A 20116-nucleotide genomic window follows, 5' to 3' on the forward strand; every position below is an offset into this window, starting at 1 on the left:
AGCCTTGTTCCAAAACTGCCTCAGAGGCCTTCAAGTTTCACCTCTTAGAATCAAACACATGCAGCATAACCACAGCTAGAATACTCAAAGTACGCTTGAATCCATCATCATCATCATCACCACCACCACCATCATCATCAGACTGTTGTAATTCCACTGCAGGATGAAGGCCTCTCCCACTGACTTCCAGCTGCTCCTACCCTATCGGACTTCCTATCAGGCAGTGCAGGGTAGGCTAGAATTGCCTTAGAGAAACTAAAAAATAACCTCGCATGATTTAACCTAACCGAACCAAACCTAAATCCACCACAGGCCCTGATGGTAGACCCAAACCTGGCTGCCACAGCGAGTTACTAGACATCGAAATTCTGCAGCAAAAAACAAAACTACTCCTTTACCTCGGGGCTATTTTCAGCAACAGTCACGGAGTATGAGTCGGCCACAAACACTGGTGGCTGGTCCTGGACGTCATTCACTTTGATAATAACATCAGCCGTTGAATTCATTCTGTTTTCCATAGCAAGATCCTGAAATCAAATCCACAGGCATCAGCATCACTCCAAAATAGCAGGTGTCTTTGTAAAGGGTGCACACAACGACACTGACATTTGCGAGCAGGCTCATGACATAAGTCGTCTGCTCTTCGTAATCGAGGGAGTTGCGCAGGATTATCTCTTGCAAGAACCGTCCCATCCCCAGCCGAACTTGATTCAAGCTGAACAGGTCACAGGCAACTGGAGTCTGCAAGGTAAAAAAAAAAGATGCACAAACGCTACAAATTACAATTCTGATTTTCGAGTTGATGACGTGTAACTGCAAAAAGCAGGAAGCATTCCCTTGATGAAAATTCATAAGAAGCATGTTATTCAACGTGTAGGCAAATTTTTCCAAATATCTGTGTCCTCTATGGGTATTTTTATGCGTCAGTTATGCAAGTTTAAGAATTGGGTAAGACAGCCATCTAGATTAAAAGAATGCAAGCAAAATCACCCAGTTTTGATGCAAACGTGTTAATAAAACACTCTGAATACGTATGTATGTTATGAGACTTATGCACACATAATAAATTTTATTCGATTATTAATTTGTGACAATGTGAACTATTCTTAGAAACATCTTAACATATAATTGAAGGAAAGGTGCCCGAAAATGTGGCATGGCCATGTGCAGTAAAGACTAACAGCTGTTCAAGAATTGCAACCAAAGACCCCACACCTGCTTGGAGACGTGTGCGTAAAGCATGTGCACCATAAATGGATCCTACTTTAAAAAGTTTGAAGCGGCAACACGCTGCAACTGTTTGCATTTGACACCTTTTGAAGTACAATGCAACGCTAACTGCCTTTTTTTATTCCTATGACTATAAATGAAGCTGAAAAAAAAAATGGGCCCGAACAATCACAAACATACAGGGAAACAAAAAAACTGCAGCTTACCAGATGTTTTTGGCATGTAACCTCAACATCAGCGTTTATGCCCAAGTCAGCATCAGTCACAACAATGTTCCGATAAATTGTAGTCCCAATTTGAGCATCCTGCACAAACAGACATTTATTATGTGCTTCACTGGACATCCCACAGTGCATATGAAAATGCCACCAAAGCCAGCAACAGATGTGCAAGACATACCTCGTCAACATGGAATGTATAAGGTCCATTTTCAAAGATTGGAGGGTTGTCATTGTAATCAAGAATGCTTATCTCCCTTTGCAGAGAAACCTGGAATGTCCGTAATGTAGGCGCCGAGCCATAAAAGCACCATCAGTGTCTCTGCTCTGCCATTACCCGCCAGCAAATGGCTTCCAAAATAGCTCAGCTCCCGACGTTTGGGTAGTGCGCTTACCGTGTTCGCCTTCTGGCCTTGTATCTTTTCATCAGTAATGCTTATAATGACGTCAACTGTGCTTTCCTCTTCCCTGTCCAGGGGCCTAGTCAATCGCACAACTCCTGTGTCTTTATTCACGCTGAACGTTCCTCCGCTGATGTAGTATGATACCCTTGTGTGTTCTGGGTCTATGGCCCTTAGTGTGTAGACAGATGCACCTGAACGGGTAAAGCGAACGTGAATTTGCAGCCTCCCACAATAACGTGCAAGTGAAAGGCGATTTTCGGAGCAGCATCTATGAAGGCCTACCGACTGGGGTGTCTTCACGCAAGGAAAATTTTTCCATGTTTCCACCGACTAGAAATTCTGGAGGGGCATTTGTCTGACACTGGCACTTGCCTGGAAAATGAGAATTTATATTGGGATACACTGAAGCAGTTAGAGCTAATGTAAAGCATGACAAAATACACAACAGTCGGCTTACCTATGAACAAAAAGATGGTCAGCCACCTCCATATCAGATGTGGGACAAATGACAGAGTGCGTGTCATGTTGATGTTACACGACTGTCCTACTGCCCATAACCTTTCATTCGAACCATCACCTCATCTGTAAGAAAATTTACGCATCACAGCATTGCGGCGATGCGCGTACATGTTTCAACACTGTCGTGACTTCACGAAACGTATTTCACGCAGCACAGCAAAATCGTGAGACAACCGCATTCCGCAATGATAATTTCTTGCCCTCCAGCGAGCAGCAAAGAAGCCAAGGTTACATAGCCGCACGTATGTTTTTTTGACGTGGTAGCTCTCTCTTTCCTCGGGCCGCTCGGCAAAACCGGTCATTTAAATCTCGCAACAGCCATAGGCGGACGGATGGATTTTTGTTGTTGTTTACTTCTCCTCTGCGTTATTCGATAAAGTCAAGCCTGCGCAAAATAGCAGCACACACGCGCGCGCACGGTTGACGTTTTGTTTTTGCAATTGTGCGTGAGTTGCGTGACGTCATACCTGAATGACACCATGCAACTTACAGCATTCGCGGCACATTTGAAGGCGATGCAATCAACAAAACACCGCGCACGTTCTCACGGTCAAAACTTACGTCAGTACGCGCTTCTGTCAAGCGGTTCACCGATGGCACGGAAGCAGCGATGTTATATCCAGTCGCGTCGGTGGTCACACGCATTCAGTGGCCAGCACAACCACCGTCCGGCATAACGCACTGGATTTCGGCCGTGGTTTAGGACACTGCCATTCCCGCCGTCGTGCCCTTCAGTGCAGCCAGGGCCACTTGAGAAAGTAGAAGTCGGCAGCAGCCGTGGTTCGCACAAGATCGACGGAAGGCGCCCGCGGTACGCTCCCGCTTGGGTTGACGGCGGCGGTATCCTGTGCGCGGAGAGATGCACCGGACGGGCGAAGTATACTGTTGCTTTTTCGTCCTTCTCACCTGTCGGGCCCCTTCCTTCCACCGAGTGTAAGGTGAACGCGGAAACTGCGCTGCCGCTCGGAACAGCCTATGCGCCGCGCTGGGCAGAAGGGCGGCAGTTCCCAAGGCTTCCACTCGCCGCCAGTCAACGCACTAAACCGGTTTTCCGCCTCCATGACTTGACCCACACTGGGAAGGAGTCGCCTAAGAGGAGGAGGAGGGGGACCCCGGGGCCCGGTTGAGTCTGGAATTCTTCGCCTTCCACACTCCGCGCCGCCGCCGCTGCCGTCGACTTCCTCGCGACGATTACGTCAGCGACCATGCGGTGGACAACGCTGGCTTCCAGCAGTGGACACCGCGCCAGCCGCGCGCAAGCTGCCGTCCGCCGCCGGCGTGTGTGTGCCAGCGAACGTTGTGACCTTCCGAGTTCACCGCTTTTTATAACCGCGGATTTATAGCGCCAAGCGACCGCCCGTTTCCTCTGTTCTGGTCGTGACTTGAAGATCGAGGTGTTTTTACTATCCTTCGTGTCATTGCAGAGGTCAGAGGTCACACCAAAAAATGCAAAACAGCATTCCCCTCCCCTAGCCAAAGAAGGAAAAAGGGATATATCGGGTCATTGTAGGGCAGGGCGCTGATTAACGGGCCAAACATTTTAAACACGCTAAAGCGACAAACAATAGAAGCCCGTTTACACATGTACCACTCGAAAAAAGGACATATAACGAGCTCTCTATACAAATACCACTGGGCCATTACTTTTGCGTTCTTGACCAAAGCGCGGTAACTAGTATGCATTCTTCGACCCGCCGCGGTGGCTCAGTGGCTAAGGCGTTGCGCTGCTGAGCACGAGGTCGCGGGTTCGATTCCCGGCCGCGGCGGCCGCTTTTCTGATGGAGGCGAAAAGCAAAAACGCCCGTGTGTACGAGATTTCGGCGCACGTTAAAGATCCCCAGGTGGTCAAAATTAATCCGGAGCCCTCCACTACGGCGCGCCTCATCGCCTGCGTTGCGTCGGCGCGTTAAACCCCACAATCAATCAATAGTATGCATTCTTCGCTGCCACATGTATACCTTCCCCTTCTGCCCTCCTGCTTGGTAATTTTAGGACCACAGTATGTATTCAAGAAAATGTGATGAATCGACGAAGCACGAAGTCAAAAAGGTGCGATCCTGGAACCTGCAGTCTGTTCAAAAATATATTTCTAAAGCGAGAACTCATCTTTGAATGTATCCGTTCATGGTTAGAGATATTTGCATTGCACTGAGTCACATTAATATTTGTAGAAAAATAATTGACGGCCTACCTGATCATGCCGGCGGCCTAACGCAAGATAAATCGATATCTTGACACTTCAGTTCTAATGTATTTATGTAATCCTCCTGGATACGCGCTGGTTTTCAGCAATAACTTATCGCTTTTCTTTAGCCCTTCATCTTACCCGCACCCCGACATTTATTTGGGACAAAATGATAAATATCGCAAGCGCGCTCATTTTAGGCCGAGCTCTACAAGACGTGCACGCTTGAAGCTGGATATGGCTACAGAAATAATAAGCAGCTAAAATGAATCACTGGGCAACAAGTTTCAGGGTGGCCACGTTATTACTGCGGCGCCAAATGCAGCATATTCCTCACCGGCCGAGGGCGGAAACGCCCGTGTGCGCGACGCTCGGTGCATGCAAAGGCGGTCCTCCATTATACATGAGCCGCGGGTTATGTTGGCTTGTTAAGCCTAAAGTTTAGTATTAAGTTTGCGAGTATTCTATTTGTATGTAGTCCTCGAGTGTACTCGTCTCGTTGTCACCCCGCTGCGTTGGCCTTACGTGCAGCGCTACGGCCCGCTCGGCATCGCAGTCTAAGACGGCATGTCGTATTTGGCGCGCGGGAGTCGATACCACAATGTCTCCGATAGTGGCGAAAATTATGTCGAAACAACAACATGACGTATCGCGGCCTCGTCGGGTAAACTAATCCACAGTGAGCTACATCAGCTGTCGCAGCGCGCCCTGATACGCTACACTGAGACACCCAGAGAAAATCGTTCCTGAAAGTATTTTTCGTGCCGCCGTGCCCTTCTTAACGTGTAGCATCGTCCCAAAATTTGCGAGCCGAGAGTGAACTTCCAGATAGAATACGCTCCGGCGTAAATTTGGCATTCCTTCCGTCATTTCAGCTAAAGGCCCACCGCGCGCACCCTTGGCCCTGAGGGGCAAACCTGGCTGAATGGTAGGTCACACTTCGGAGGAGCGTACAATCATGGACAAATAAAATGCCAACACGAAAATATGAACCAGAACACGCAAAATTAAAGCGTATACTGCTCGTTGAGGTCCAATAATATCGTGCTATTGGTATATCTGGAAGGCCACATTTCCTAACTTTGTTTTTGTAAATAAGCCACGCGTCATTTTGACTTGCGTGAAAAGAAATCGCGCTGTTTTAGTGGTCTGGTTGATATTTTCGTGTTCGCGTTTCATTTTCGCATGACTGTACATAAATGCAACCCGTCGCTCATCTCGAATGTTCACGATTTCAGGCTATCGCTTTAAATTATAGGCTACCGTAATACCCCATTACCAAAATTGGACCCTACACAAGTAATTAGAAAGATAATTAATAAGCGCCTGTTTATTTTCAAATGATGGTTGTCGCGGGATATCAATTTGTTATTCTATGATGCTCGTTACTTTTTCGTTTTGGTACTTACGATATGCCTTGCACGCGTAGTACACATGATTGACACGAGACTCAGAATATTCGCACATTATACAGTCGAACACGGATATATCGAACTCCAAGGGGATCGTGAAAGAATTCGATATATCGATAATTCGATATATAAAATAGGCCTATCTGAAGATTATCTGACAACTCCGCACATCACTGAGAGTTTTCTGAAGTCGTGGAAAACGGTAATTTACCGCTTTGACCGTCAAAGCACGGAAAATTCGAACCGCAGCATGATGACCACCGCACTTTATTTATCATTGAAATGTCTTTGAGCTTTGCTTGTTTTTTCTTCTGCGTCGTAGAGTTCGCCAAATTGTCTTCAAGATTACAAACACGCACAAATGAGAAAATCAATGCTGTACACTGTGCCACAACAGAGGCGAATAACGCTGACGTAACCTCGGCTGCAGTAGGCGGTTGGGAACGTTGTCAGGCACTGAGTGCCGTTATCTACAGTATCCGAACCGAACACCTCCCCCATCTGGAGGCGTGCAACGAAGTCGCTTTGCACCCGAAACGCTCCGGAATAGCCGGGGTGGGTTGTGCTACATTCGCCTTTACGTCAACGTTGATGGGTGCATCGCCCTCAAAACTACTGCGAGGAATTCCGAACGCCTTTTCAACCAACATCTTTTCAGCAGCCTGCACCCGACGAATTTCCGCCTTCGTTGCTCCGAAATGAATGCCTTGTACAAAACAAACATACAACGCCGCAACGGTCCCCCTGCGCGAGCCACCAACTAGCTCAATCACAGAAAAAGAGTGCCTCCGGTCAATTTCTTTTGCTCCTTTATGTCCTTTCGCCCCAACCACTATCCGCGTTCTAGCTATCATGGAGCTGCCCCTCGTGCTAGCGTGAAAACAGCTGTTGAAGGCCATCGAAGCGACATAATGCCGCGGACGCCGCCTCTGTCTCACCAAGCCAGGCAGCGCCTGCGATGAGTCAACATTATCATCAACTACACCCCATCAGAGGACGCAAACTTTCAGGGGAACCTTCGGCGTGGAATTCGATATATCGAATTTGCCCGTGATCAGGAGTTCGATACACGCGCACAACATCCCTATACTTTTGCATGGGATTTTCAAGGGGATGTTTGCACTGTTCGATATAAACAATAATTCGATATATCCGTGTTCGATATATCCGTGTTCAACTGTATTTATTTATTTTAGGGGTACTGCCAGCTGTTGTTGCCATGGCCATGGCCAAATAAACAAAATTATGCAAAGTAAACAGTAGGGAAATAATGAATCTCTGCAAAGAAATCAGCACTGCAGAAAAAAAAAGAAAAACAGGACGGCCACTTTGTGATCCTAGACGTAAACCAGAGCGTCAAGAATAGCATGATTTAGATTATACGAGCCATCGATGGATTGATTGATTGATTGATTGATTGATTGATTGTAGGGTTTAACGCGCCGACGCAACGCAGGCGATGAGGCGCGCCGTAGTGGAGGGCTCCGGATTAATTTTGACCACCTGGGGATCTTTAACGTGCGCCGAAATCTCGTACACACGGGCGTTTTTGCTTTTCGCCTCCATCAGAAAAGCGGCCGCCGCGGCCGGGAACCGAACCCACGACCTCGTGCTCAGCAGCGCAACGCCTTAGCCACTCAGCCACCGCGGCGGGTACGAGCCATCGATGGAAGGAAACTTGCACAATGCAGGGCCTTAAAATATAGCTGGCTTATAGCAACCAAGTTTCCCTGCAGAGCAGCAACCAAGGCTGGAGTGTTGAGATATAAATGAAGGAAACAGCCCAGCAGAACAAACTTAATACTAAATATTGCGGTCACACCAAGAAAAGCACGTTACCGGAAAGAAAATACAAACAACACTACATCTGCAAATACTGTGGGGAATAATTCCACTGTGTGGCAATCAAGTATCAAGTCTATGTGGCAATCAAGTCTGTTCCATTTGTGAGTTGTCAGGGGGAAAAAGTTTTTAAGGGAGTCAGTCTTGCAGATGAAATCCCTCATCTTTTTTAAATGGTGTGATCGCGTTGAGGGCCAGGCTGGTGTAGCTATTCTCGCCTATTTCTCTATTCCCAGCTTATCGTGGTGAAGATAATACAAAAGCACATAGCCTTTCACAGTGAATTCTTTTTTATGTGTCCAGTTTTGATTGTTTCGGAGTGAAGCATGACAACCGTAAGCAGTTATAAACAAATCTTATGACTTCCTTTCGAATTTTTTTCAAATTGAAGAATGTTGACTTGCGTCTAAGTATCCCACAAAACGTTCAATGTATCCCGCAAAAGGCACAAAACGTTCAATGAGCGCCATAACAAGAGTTTTGGCGCGCAAAACAAAAGCCTAATAGGTAACAGCTACACAACACTCGTTTGTCTGACACAGGGGAGTGAACGTAGAAAACAATACACCTCAAGCGCCAATAACGCCGTCTTCATGAGCACGTGAAAAAACAAGGCCCAAACGTCTTTTCCTTTCAGTTTTAGCGACACAGTTGCCTGCGAAAGAAAATAAAACCATTCTTTGATCTGATATTCTTGTCATTGTATCTGTGCATTAAAAGTTTAAATATGGCCCACTGTTGTATCTACTCAGCCCGGTGCTTGCATTTTTCTTTGTGCTGGCACAAGACGTCTCCCTCTCTCTCTCTCTCTCTCTCTCTCTTCCCGTGTTGTGCCCATTTGAAAACCACAAACGGAAATTAGCAAGTTTGTAAGTGCGCAAAATGACCGTTATCTAGAAATTATGGGCCAAACCGAGCATGACCCGTTGTTAAGAACCAGGCCGCTGCTCAAAAATATCAATTTCCACCGGCGTAGATACTTCCGCTGTCTGCCCAGTGCCCACCTCCCATGCCCCAGTTTCTTGCGATCAGCTCAAGATTTTGAATAGGCGCTTATTAAGCGGGCCCCGCCTGGCCGTAAAATCTATGCTGTGAAGGCACGATTTGTAAGCCTTTTGTACATAGTTACTGCGTTAAAAAAAGCGGGGCTCGGAGTGGACATTAAAAAAAAAAAAAAGCTAACTCTGCATGCGCAGCTATTATACGTTGCTCTTCAAGTGACGCCCTCCCTTGCGGCGTTGCCCGCGCTTTTCCCTCTGTCCGTCTCAACCGCTCCGCATCATTTCCAGCCGTCAGGAAGTGAAAAGCGCCGCGGACCAGTGCGCGGGATAACGCCTCGCAGCGCCAAATAACGAAGAAAACGCATCCGTCACAGCTTATTTTCTCTCGTGAATTAAACTGCGCAAGGCGTGTACAGAACTTGCCAAAAGTTTACGGGCCAGCGCGCTCGTTCCCTGGGCCGGGAAAATCCCACAGAGCTGCTCGGCGCACGTGCACGCACGTTCACAGCCAACCGGAGAGAAATTCTTCCCCCGGATCCTTTACGCCTGATTTGTTCTTGGTTTTCATCGTTGCGCTGCTGATCCGAGTGGTCTAAATTAGAATGACAACTGCACGGGATGGGTGGGACAAAGTTGGCGGAGCGAGGCAAGTGGTGTATCTCGGGGTCATCCCGCAACTGTCTTAGCCGGTATTTTACTTGAAGGGGCGCTGTTCTACGCAGGTATACCTGTTCTCACGCTTGTGAGTATATTAGAAGGGGTCTCTCCATGCCCACGCGTCGGAGTCCGATCGGTGCATCTCGCTTGCTTGACACGGCGACACGCATTGAATAGTAAACTCACTCGGGCTCAAACTTCTCCCTGCACATGTTACTGTTCGTTCGTTGTTAAACACTGGTGGGCACCGTTTCAGTGTATATTTATTCCGTTTCGCACCTCATTACGAAAGGGGGCAAATTCAGTGCAATTGCTGGCTGGGGTCAATGTAGTTACAAGGCAACAGCTGTTAATTTTGGCACATGAATAGGAATTATAGCAACAGAAATAGTAAAAAGTAACGTTCCACCTGTGTCTCTTCCAGTTCTTTTGACAACGCACTCTGCAAGATAACACGCACGCACACGCACACAGCCGTGCGCATGCGTTCGTGTGCGTGCGTGCGTGCGCACTTTGAGGTTTACAGAGAAGCTCCGTCCCTGGGACTTTTTCGTGTCCGGCAGCAGAAAAAGCTTTGCGTCGAAGCCAACCTTCTCGCCAATGCTCTGTAGCTCTCAATCAAATGTCGATGTCGGAGGGGAGAGGGGATCACATTTAAATTGGCAGCTAAGACGACTACTTTATTATTACGCTGAGTTTCATTTACTTCCCATAATTAGTTCACAATGGAGTTGTAAACAATTCAGAATTCCCATCTGCTGCCATTAGATGGGCTTCCTCAGGAGGAGTGTGGTTAAAGAAAACGGCTGTACCCCGTATTTCTTTGGGACTATCTAGACGGAATTAATATGGCGCTGGACTTCTCAAACGACTACATAACCGTGGGAAGTTTTATCTCAGCACGCATCATGGATAGCTATCAGTCGCAGTTTTGATACAAAGAACAGAAGGCCGCCGCTCCTACGCCATTCCAGCAGCGTCACAAAAAGGCCGCCATGTTACGGTCAGTCCAATTCTTGCCTGCTAGAAATAAAATGTAATTCCTGCTACTATCATTAATTCAATTAGCTACGGAGTGTGCTAAAGCAAACATTACAAACAATTATTTTTTATTTCTTCACTCCTCCGGACTACGTTCGTGATCAATCGCGTTTTGTGTCTTGTACTCGTTCGGCTACGCTGTCCAACCACTGCCACAGCGAGGATTTGGTGGAATTTTTTTTTCAATGCATCTACGTTCGAGTGATAGCTACAGATCATTCGCGAGAAATTTGCCTTTGCTGCAAAGGATATTCTGCTTACGCACGGACCGCGACAGAAAGACCTTCCTAAGAGTGGACCATATATAGCTTTCGCTGTGAAAGATTTCAAGCGAGGGGAACAGTGGAGTAACATCTGCATTCGATGCTCGGCCGGCTTTGTTGATTGATTGATTGATTGATTGATTGATTGATTGATTGATTGATTGATTGATTGATTGATTGATTGATTGATTGATTGATTGATTGATTGATTGATTGATTGATTGTAGTGTTTAACGCGCCGATGCAACGCATACGATGAGGCGCGCCGTAGTGGAGGGCTCCGGATTAATTTTGACCACCTGGGGAACGTGCGCCGAGAGCTCGTACACACGAGCATTTTTGCTTTTCGCCTCCGCCAGAAAAGCGGCCGCCGCGGCCGGGAATCGAACCCGCGACCTAGGGCTCAGTAGCGCAACGCCTTAGCCACTGAGCCACGGCGGCGGGTTCGGCCGGCTTTGTAGACTTCTCTTCACTGTAGACGAGCGCTATAAGTTCAAAACTTCTGGAGAAGGGGCCAGGTGGTGAAAGCTATCGAAATAGATACGCCATTCATCTATGGTGCGCGTAGATCAGTTTACGGAGCAGCGTGAGGACATGTACATATGCCACAAAGAAGCACTTAGTTCGGACGCATCTCATCGCAGGCGGCTCTATGGTAATTGACTTAAGAGAAACATAATAATGTTCGATCGAGCCAAGCACTGCACAGTGTCTTGCCATGCAAACAAGGACGGAAGGAACAGAAAAAAGTTATCTTTGCCGAAAGAGTGAGTATAGCGCTTTTGCAATGTTCCGTAGGAAAGTTAAGTTACATGGCCGGCCTTCCCCGTACAAAAAAGAAAGCTTTGCGAGAACTTTGACTCATGCATGGCGCACGCAGTTACGGGCCGCGCACTGCAGGAACTGAGGCGTCCTTCGCTCGCCGGCATTTATTCCGTTGTAGCTTCGAAACCGGCTGGGAAGCACGTTTTATGAGCCCGTTACGTAAAGCCAGACCTGCCGCATCACGAGTCTCAGGCACGGACGACCGCGAAGTGCCATCAAGCTCGCCAGGGCCGGTGAAAGCGTAATACGAACATTCTTCTATATTCTGCTTTCTTTTCCTCGAACTCTAAAGTGCAGGAAAGGCGCTTTAGCGCATCCTTTCCTTCCTTCTTGATTCTTTTTTTCTCTCAGCATGCTTTATTTTCAAGACCGGTCACCGCAATTCGACTCTTCATTCACCCGTCGTTTCTTTTTTTATTCATAGACGTAAATGGGCTTTTATTCTTTTTCCTTTTGTCGATGGCTGGCCGACGCTTCAGTCGTTACGTAGTCCAGTCTGTTGTTGGAATTCAATTTTAAGGCGTTCAAGCTAGAAGTGCGACTCGCACAAGGGAATTTAGTCATGGCAGATAACGCTACCGTAAAAACAAGTTTGGTTGGGTTGCAATCTTCGGATAAAAAAGGAGGAATCATGACGAGTTTGTTTTTATTTACGTTGTGTTTGCCCCTTCGAGACGCCCCAAAATAACAGTAACAGCACTTACGCAATGAACGCAGCTAGGTGGTAACTTTGATCATACCGGCCAAAGGTTCGGAAATCAATTAAGAAACACCTGTGACATAAGCCATGTTTTTTTTTAGTTCGGTATGCTGTATAGATCTAATCTTGCAGGCGGTTAGCTGCTTCTTCAAAAATATTTTACTTCTGACCCGAAAACTAGGCCATTTTTCTAACAGCATCAGGCGAGCACCGACCAGTGAGTATATTGTGGCGCCGATTTCTGCCCAATACTGCTACAATAGCATGATTTCCGGCGATCATCGGAAGTAAAGAAGGGTGCCAAGAGGTTCAACTTGTTCAATTACTGAAACTAAAATTTGAGGCATGAGATAAACATGTTACACTGGGTTACACGAAGAGAGGAAAGATAGTCAAAAGTACTCAACGTAACATAGCTGCATGGCGAAGGTCTGCAGGCGTACGGCACCGATGACGGGCGGCTTGGGTCTCTCACTGAGTCCGCGGCATCGGCCCGTGAAGCCGGTGCAGAGAGCTTACATTTGCTTCAACCTCATACACGGATATAAAAAAAGAGCATTCTGGGCCCCACTCTTGCAACTGATCGGTGAGGCCATTCACCAATCATTCATGTTCCCGCAAAAAAGAAGGGAACCAGTCACTAAGACACACAAAGTTCAAAGAAGACCCACGTTTCGGTAGGAGAGATATAGTCGCAGACAAAGTAGTTGACACAAAGCTCTTAAGTAGAAAGTAAGACACAAACGGCCGTTGCAACTAGACAGGAAATAGGCGAACACCACGAAGTGGTGGAATACGGCCGCGCTGGTTTGAATTCCGACTTCCATTTCCATCTAGCACGCCAATTCACTGGTACCTTTTATGGCTATTCTTTCGGGGGAAGGAAAACCAAAACAAATTGCAAAAGCTCCCAGGCTTAAGGCGCCTACTATACACTTAGCCTCTTTTGAAATCGCCTTCACTACTATACGCAGGTGCATTACTGATAATATGTTGTTACAGGCGCCCAAAAGCAGTTTGTTACCGAAGTGGGAAGGCCTGAGGGCCTTTAATTAAACGCCTCCACAGGACACCATGTAACTATATGAAACGCTCCTTTAAAGTCAGCTTCACTACTTCACACTGGTGCTTTACTGGGGTGACTTTTTTCTCATAATCAATATACAAAGTCTCGTATGTAGGTATAATGGCCCAAGGGCCTTTTATTATTCACATTTTTGTATGCGACGAAAGGTGTTCTTTACAGACGGACAAATGTGTTTCTTCGTTGAGTCCACGTAGAAATGATAAAAAAAAGGGGGATCGTTGAATCAGTGCATTGGAGTCAAAGAGGAGGCTTAACGGCGACAAGCAAAAATAATTTCAAACTTCTGATTGCGGGTGCCGTGATTTGCGCTGGGCCACACGGCACCATGACTGGTGCTGTTCACTGAAGATATTCAAAAATCCTAAGCCTGAAGATTGATCGGAGCGGCTGGTAAATTCGCCTTCAGCAATGTATAAACGACTACAAAAAAAAAAACCCGGCTATTCTTAGCGCCTTTGCGTTTTTGCCAACGGAGATGAAACCATTGGGGGTAGAGGTATGCAGCTTTGCTGTAAGAGTCTCTTGTCTTTGAAGCCCGAAGCTCTCTAGCGCGAGGCGTAAACGAGTGTCCCAGTGTTTTTAGTACGCGTTACGAAGCGCTCCAGCGCGAGGCGTAAAAGAGTGTCTTTTTAGTACGCGTTACGTTCTAGCGCGAGGCGTAAACGCGTTTCCCGGTGCTTTAGTACAGTGACTACATGAGACGACGATTACGACGACAACAACAGGAGACGCCAACAGCCACAGCCCCTAAAACAGCCACAATTCAATGATTTAAACGTCTCTCTCTCTCTCTCTCTCTCTCTCTCTCTCTCTCTCTCTCTCTCTCTCTCTCTCTCTCTCTCTCTCTCTCTCTCTCTCTCTCTCTCTCTCTCTCTCTCTCTCTCTCTCTCTCTCTCTCTCTCTCTCTCTCCTTCTCGTTTCCTTTTTTTTTGTTAGCCCCTCTACTACACGCACGCAACATACACTTTGTACCGGTGTGGATGTAACATCTGTCTGATGAACGCGTCAAAACGCTGCGTGTGGCTACTACGAGAACTCCTACTGCGATTTGGCCTTCCGCTTGCTGCTGGCAAACTTTTGGCTTCTGCGCGGAGCCGCGGCGAAGAGACGAAGAACGACGACGCGAAGTAAAACGCTCATGACAGCAACTCTCAAACGTCGATGAGAGTTTGAGCGCGAGAGAGTCGCGGTACGCTGAGGGCTTGTCGACCCGATCCCCTTCGCCGTTGCGTGAATACATCCGGCATGCAGACAGCTGCATGCATGCGGGGTCACTCGCTTCGTCGAACTGTGTCGGTGACATACACGTCTAATAGGGACGTTGTAAAAATATCCACGCTGCCAGTCCCCTCCGAGACACTTTCGTTTCATCGCTTTAACGGCGCTGTCATAGCTCAATCTCACTGGTTTACTTGCACTCGTTGGCCTTGCGGTGAAAGGAGCTAGCGCGGCGCTTCACGCGCACACCAATGTAGAAATGAGCTAGTAATTGTTATAGCATAGATTCAACACTTGGACTAAAGAAATATCGCTTCATTTTTGTTTGTGCAGATTCCCAAACTATGTGCCTAACAGTAATCACTGTTACGCGAGTTTTTAAACGTTTACGCATACAACATGACTAGACCAGGGCAGTTGTCAAATTCGTGTTGTTTCTACCTGGGAATCAGTCAGCAACTGAATACAACACTCTTTTCTCGTCTTGTACAAGCGTTTACATGTGACAAGCACTGGGTATGTGTTTGCGTGCAATTTAAAAGCTCTAGTGCACAGAAGAGCTTTCGTGATAAAAACAAAACGTTTGGCAGGAAAAAAAGAATTTTTATTATTGTGGAAGAAAGAACTTCCGCACACATAATCACTTCCCCAATTGGTTGACCCTTTGGATAGGAAACCGCCGCGGGGAGGGAATTTCAAATTTGCCGTTCATGACCTCGTTCGGCGCGTATAGTGGGAGCTAAGCGTTCGCACGGATACCTTATCAGATGCTTGTAGCGAAGTTTGCCTTGTGTCCTGTCTGTGAACATTTCGAAATATCTGTGTGGTCCCCCGAAAAAAAACGTTTCGAGATAAAGGGGGCAAATGCATAGCACCTATAGGAGGTAAATGCACGGCGAGAAAGCTTTTCGACTTACCCGATATTTCGAGATATGCGAGTTCGAGTTATCGAAGGTTTACTATATATACTCTCTCTCTCTCTCTCTCTATATATATATATATATATATATATATATATATATATATATATATATTTATATATATATATATATATATATATATATAATATATATATATATATATATATATATATATATATATATATATATATATATATATATATATCAAGGTTGCAGTCGTCATTGTCAGTGCTATTTGGCGGTTTCCGAGATATGACGTGTGTTTGTCATGTTTCTTTAATAGGCTAAATTTTCGCCTATTTAGCACTGTATTAAAGAAACATGACAAACACACGTCATTCGGCACTATTAAATATCTCGGAAACCGCCAAATAGCACTGGCAATGACGACTGCAACCTTGATATGTGTCCTTACTGAGTCCCTCGTCCCGTATCTTTCTGTCTGTTCTGCTATATATATATATATATATATATATATATATATATATATATATATATATATATATATATATATATATCGGAAGGTATAGCATCACTCGTTGCATTTATCGTATATTTGTGCATTCGTAGTGCGGACATTCCTCCCTTTCTCTCTCTCTCTCTCTCTCTCTTCGTCTGACTATCCGAGTCAGACTTACTATAGTCTGACTGACTATACCCATTCAAGTATGGAGTGCTGCCTGCTCTGCAAGTAACCATCATCCCGAATACCAGGGAGGCTCAACTATATATGTGCAACCATGCTAGAAAGGCTTTCTGGGACAGAAACAGCACTCCCTCACCAAAGAAGGATCTGGCCACCCTGGTGTGGTAGCCGGCCCCCACCTGCCATGACTATAGTGCCTAGAATATACTATACCATGACTGACCAACCGAACCCCTGTCCCTCAGTCCCCAGCAGCTGTAAGCCCCTGACCACGGCGGTGGTAAGGAAAGCGACACCACAGAGGGTGCTAAGAATGTCTGGGTCCGCACAGGCCGCCTCTGGAACTAGAACTTGGCAACTTTCAACGCGCGAACTCTGTCTAGCGAGGGAAGCTTGGCTGCACTATTGGACGAGCTTTCGGACGTTAAGTGGGATATTGCCGAAGTTGGAATAAGAGGAAAAGGCTTCATGGAGCTGACTAGCGGACATCATAAGAAGGAAGAACACAGGTTGGGATTCTTAATCCCCGGAGAAATAGCAGCGAACGTGGAGGAATTTTTCAGCGTTAACGAACGAGTCGCAGCCGTTGTGATCAAGCTAAGCAAGCGATACAGATAAATATAGTACAGGCCTATGTGCCAACAGCTAGCTACGATGATGAAGCCGTAGACAGATTCTACGAGAACGTGGAATGAGCATTGAAGAAGGGAACGACGCAGTTCGAGAAGCAAATGGGAGAAAGGTCAGTGGGAAACTTTGGAAGAGACAATAGCAACAGTCGCGGAGATACAGTGATGGAATTTGCGGATAGAAATGACCTGATATTAATAAGCATTCTTCAACAAAAGTACAGGAAATAGACATGGAAAGGACCCAACGACATAACAAAAAACGAAACTGACTTCAAGTGACAACCCAGGCATTGTGCAGGACGTAGAGGTGCAGACACGATTCGGAGCAGCGATCATAGGATGGTTAGATGCAAGGTAAGACTGAATCTCGAAATAGAAAGAAGGAAATAGGTGAAAAGTAAGAAACCCAGTATAAAGTCAGTCAGCGCAAGGGCGCAGTAGTTCAAAATAACTCTTCAAAACAAATCACCGCTTCTAAACAAGAAGAACGAGGATAGTATAGACAGGCTAAGTGGCAACCTTACAGGGGAAATCACAGAATCAGCAGCAGCTGTGGGAGAAGCAGCTGCAGGGAGCAAACTGGAAAGCTAACTCAGAAAACGAAGGAACTAATTCCGTTACATGCCTTAATTAACAATTGCAAGGCGAATCATATGTTTCGCCCAAGTGGTGATTTTTTCCAAATCATGTTAGCGAACCTCAAATGGTCTGTGCTAGTACCTGCCCCTCCGGTACGACCCCACAGCCCAGGTGTCTTCGGCGTACAAAGCCTCCAACTTAAATCATGTGTGCCTCCCGCAGTAGAATACCTTCAAAGACAGCCCCCGACATGTCTTGTAGGGATCTTCCGTTTCGCTCCTTCGGCTTTAAAGAAGTACTGACACGAAATTTCAAAGCTGAGATAACTATGTAAAACGCTTCCTTTTTATCAGGAGATATCTCCCAGCAAGTTTCAACAGCAACCGTTCAGCGAAACATATTTAAAATCCATTTTAATCTTCGCCCGCACGAGAAAGCCCAGAGCGGGCCGACGTGACATCATCTGCTACGTGCCCCAAACTGCCGACGTCGGGGCTCCCGTGACGAAGCTGACGCGCTGGCTGTGGTTGGCGCGCGCTGCTCGGGCGCGTGTACACGTCATGGTTTTGGGACTGACGTCATGCTGCCCGGGCCTGTGGGGACGGCGAAAACCTCGGCCGGTCTGGGCGCGCGCGTGCGCTCGCTCGCGCGCGCTTCCAGAGAGGCAGCGATACGGCAAGAATGGTGACGTCATGTTATACATGCTGTCATGGCGGCCGCTCGGCGTTTTTCAGTCGAAACCGAAACTGGCACGAATAAACGACGCCGTAAATGAATGTTTACGCTGCGCTCGACCGTCTAATCTGTCATTCTATGATTAGTGGGCTGGTAGGCACGCATAGCAGCGAAAAAAACGTAACATAAAAATTTCGTGTCAGTACTCCTTTAAAACTCACCGTGTATAGAAGGAAGTATAGTAGGAAGTAGAGAGAGAGAGAGAGAGAGAGAGAGAGAGAGAGAGAGAGAGAGAGAGAGAGAGAGAGAGATACTTTTATTGAGACGGAATGTGTTATGAGTGTGGGCTGCCCATTATCTATCTGCAGAGACGGGAACCATAGTGCATGCGATCCTCGACCTGTCATATTGCCATTATCAATTGACTAAGGCACTTCCGAGCACCGCCTACTACATAGGCGCGTTGTTGGCCGCGGCATATACGCTGAGGCTGGGCGGCGAACGCTTGCCGCGCGTTGACGGGGTCGAGCGTGCTTCCCCGTGAAGACCCCGTGACACGGCCATTGTTCTCAAACGCTCCGCTTCAGACACGTACACGTAACTAGTATTATGGCCTACGCCCCGGCTCCAGCACATATAATTATACTGTGCACTGGTATCTAAAGCAAGCCGCCCGCTAACCCTTCCCCCCATTCACCCCTCATAGCGTCTTGCTATAATAAAGTGCTTGTAAGCCATCTGGAGTGCCATTATCGTTCACGCAAGAGAAATGAGCACTGCTGGCTAGGATTGAAGACGTCCATTTGTAAATGAAGGAGCTTGTTAGTGCTGGTGGGGATTGGTGGCATTGGGCACCGGGCTTTGTGTCCCATCACAACGTCGTTCTGCTGTGCCCTTGAAGAGCACGTAGCCCAGCTGCCATTGCCCAAGAACAGCGGATTTCGTCCTGCAGCCCGGTCGCAGTCCCTTACATGGCTTGTGACGTACGGCACGTCCATTTCGAAAAGAAACGAATACACGTACAGAATTTGTCGAAAATTTCCAGGACCAGCCGAAAGTGCGCAAGCCGCAAAAAATTAATTGTACAAGCTTACATCCTGAGCGAGGCTGAAACGTTTTACGCCCTAAAGCTAGAAAAAACGCCGTTCTTTCTTATGGTTATAAAATATTTTTGTCACATTTAAAGGTAAATGTTGTTCTTTGAATTCTTTGTGGTCGAGAAGGCTTATAGGATTGACCTAGAAAATTTTGACAGGGTGTACATATACAGTTGCAAACAGAAGAGCCTGAATGGTGTTCGTCGAATGGTAGCACAATTACATGCGGTCAGGTCTTTGGATCTGTCTCATCTGCAGCTGCCAAGTTTTCCTCGCACTGAACGCAAGGCGCTCGACAGGACCCTTAATTACCCGCCCAACTCTCTGATCCACTAAATGATAAGGTCCAGACGGCGTAATTTGTTCCAAGTTGCCATAAGAGAAATAACTTTGAGCTCACGCGCATGCACGCGGTCGAAAGCGAGCTGTTAATGCGCGCAAACCCTTAATCACGAGCGATGCGAGCTCACCATCCCACCTGGGGAAATTGCGAAGTACCCGGGCTTGGTGTTGACACTCGTCCAGAGTACGCGCGCCAACGCATGCATACATTTATCTGGGTCGCCGCACGTTATAGTCATCAGACACGCCGTGGCATGTGCACGGCGTCAGAGAAAAAGAGACCACCGAGCTCCTTTGCCCGCGCACCCCAATCAGCCGAAGGAAAGTTTGACCGGAAGGCATCGGCTTCGCACGTGCAGGCATGGGTGGCGGGCGGGCGGGCGTCGTCGAAATCATCCACGCCTCGTGACGACGTTTCGGCCTCGTCAAAGCTGCGGCTGGTTGACATTCCCCGTCAGCCGAGCAGCCCATGAGATGCGTTCAAATCGGCGATTGAAAGCGTCCCAGCTAGTTGCGTGCCGGCGCGGAAGGCATGCGCGCTCCATTACGCACATAAGCACCCGCAGGCCCGCCGGGGCTGGACAGGAGCGCCCTTTGAACTCGGGACGTCAGCGCGCCGGAAA

General features: G+C 47.3%; 1 protein-coding gene across 1 annotated transcript in view; it reads right to left on the minus strand.

Annotated features, from left to right (window-relative positions):
- The window catches only part of Cad74a (cadherin 74A), a 70230-nt gene extending 66317 nt beyond the window's left edge, over nucleotides 1-3913 (minus strand). The window contains exons 1-8 of the mRNA XM_077677077.1: nucleotides 2933-3913; nucleotides 2310-2434; nucleotides 2135-2224; nucleotides 1844-2043; nucleotides 1630-1719; nucleotides 1437-1535; nucleotides 607-741; nucleotides 399-527 (exon numbers count right to left, since the gene is read on the minus strand). Coding sequence (XP_077533203.1) covers nucleotides 399-527; nucleotides 607-741; nucleotides 1437-1535; nucleotides 1630-1719; nucleotides 1844-2043; nucleotides 2135-2224; nucleotides 2310-2376 — 810 coding nt within the window. The 5' untranslated portion in view covers nucleotides 2377-2434; nucleotides 2933-3913. The remainder of the gene's footprint in view (nucleotides 1-398; nucleotides 528-606; nucleotides 742-1436; nucleotides 1536-1629; nucleotides 1720-1843; nucleotides 2044-2134; nucleotides 2225-2309; nucleotides 2435-2932) is intronic.
- Between the last annotated feature and the right edge of the window lie 16203 nt (nucleotides 3914-20116).

The sequence above is a fragment of the Haemaphysalis longicornis genome, unplaced genomic scaffold (assembly GCF_048455015.1).
Source record: "Haemaphysalis longicornis isolate Haplotype H1 unplaced genomic scaffold, Haemaphysalis longicornis Haplotype H1 scaffold_1, whole genome shotgun sequence".
Lineage (NCBI taxonomy): Eukaryota > Metazoa > Arthropoda > Arachnida > Ixodida > Ixodidae > Haemaphysalis > Haemaphysalis longicornis.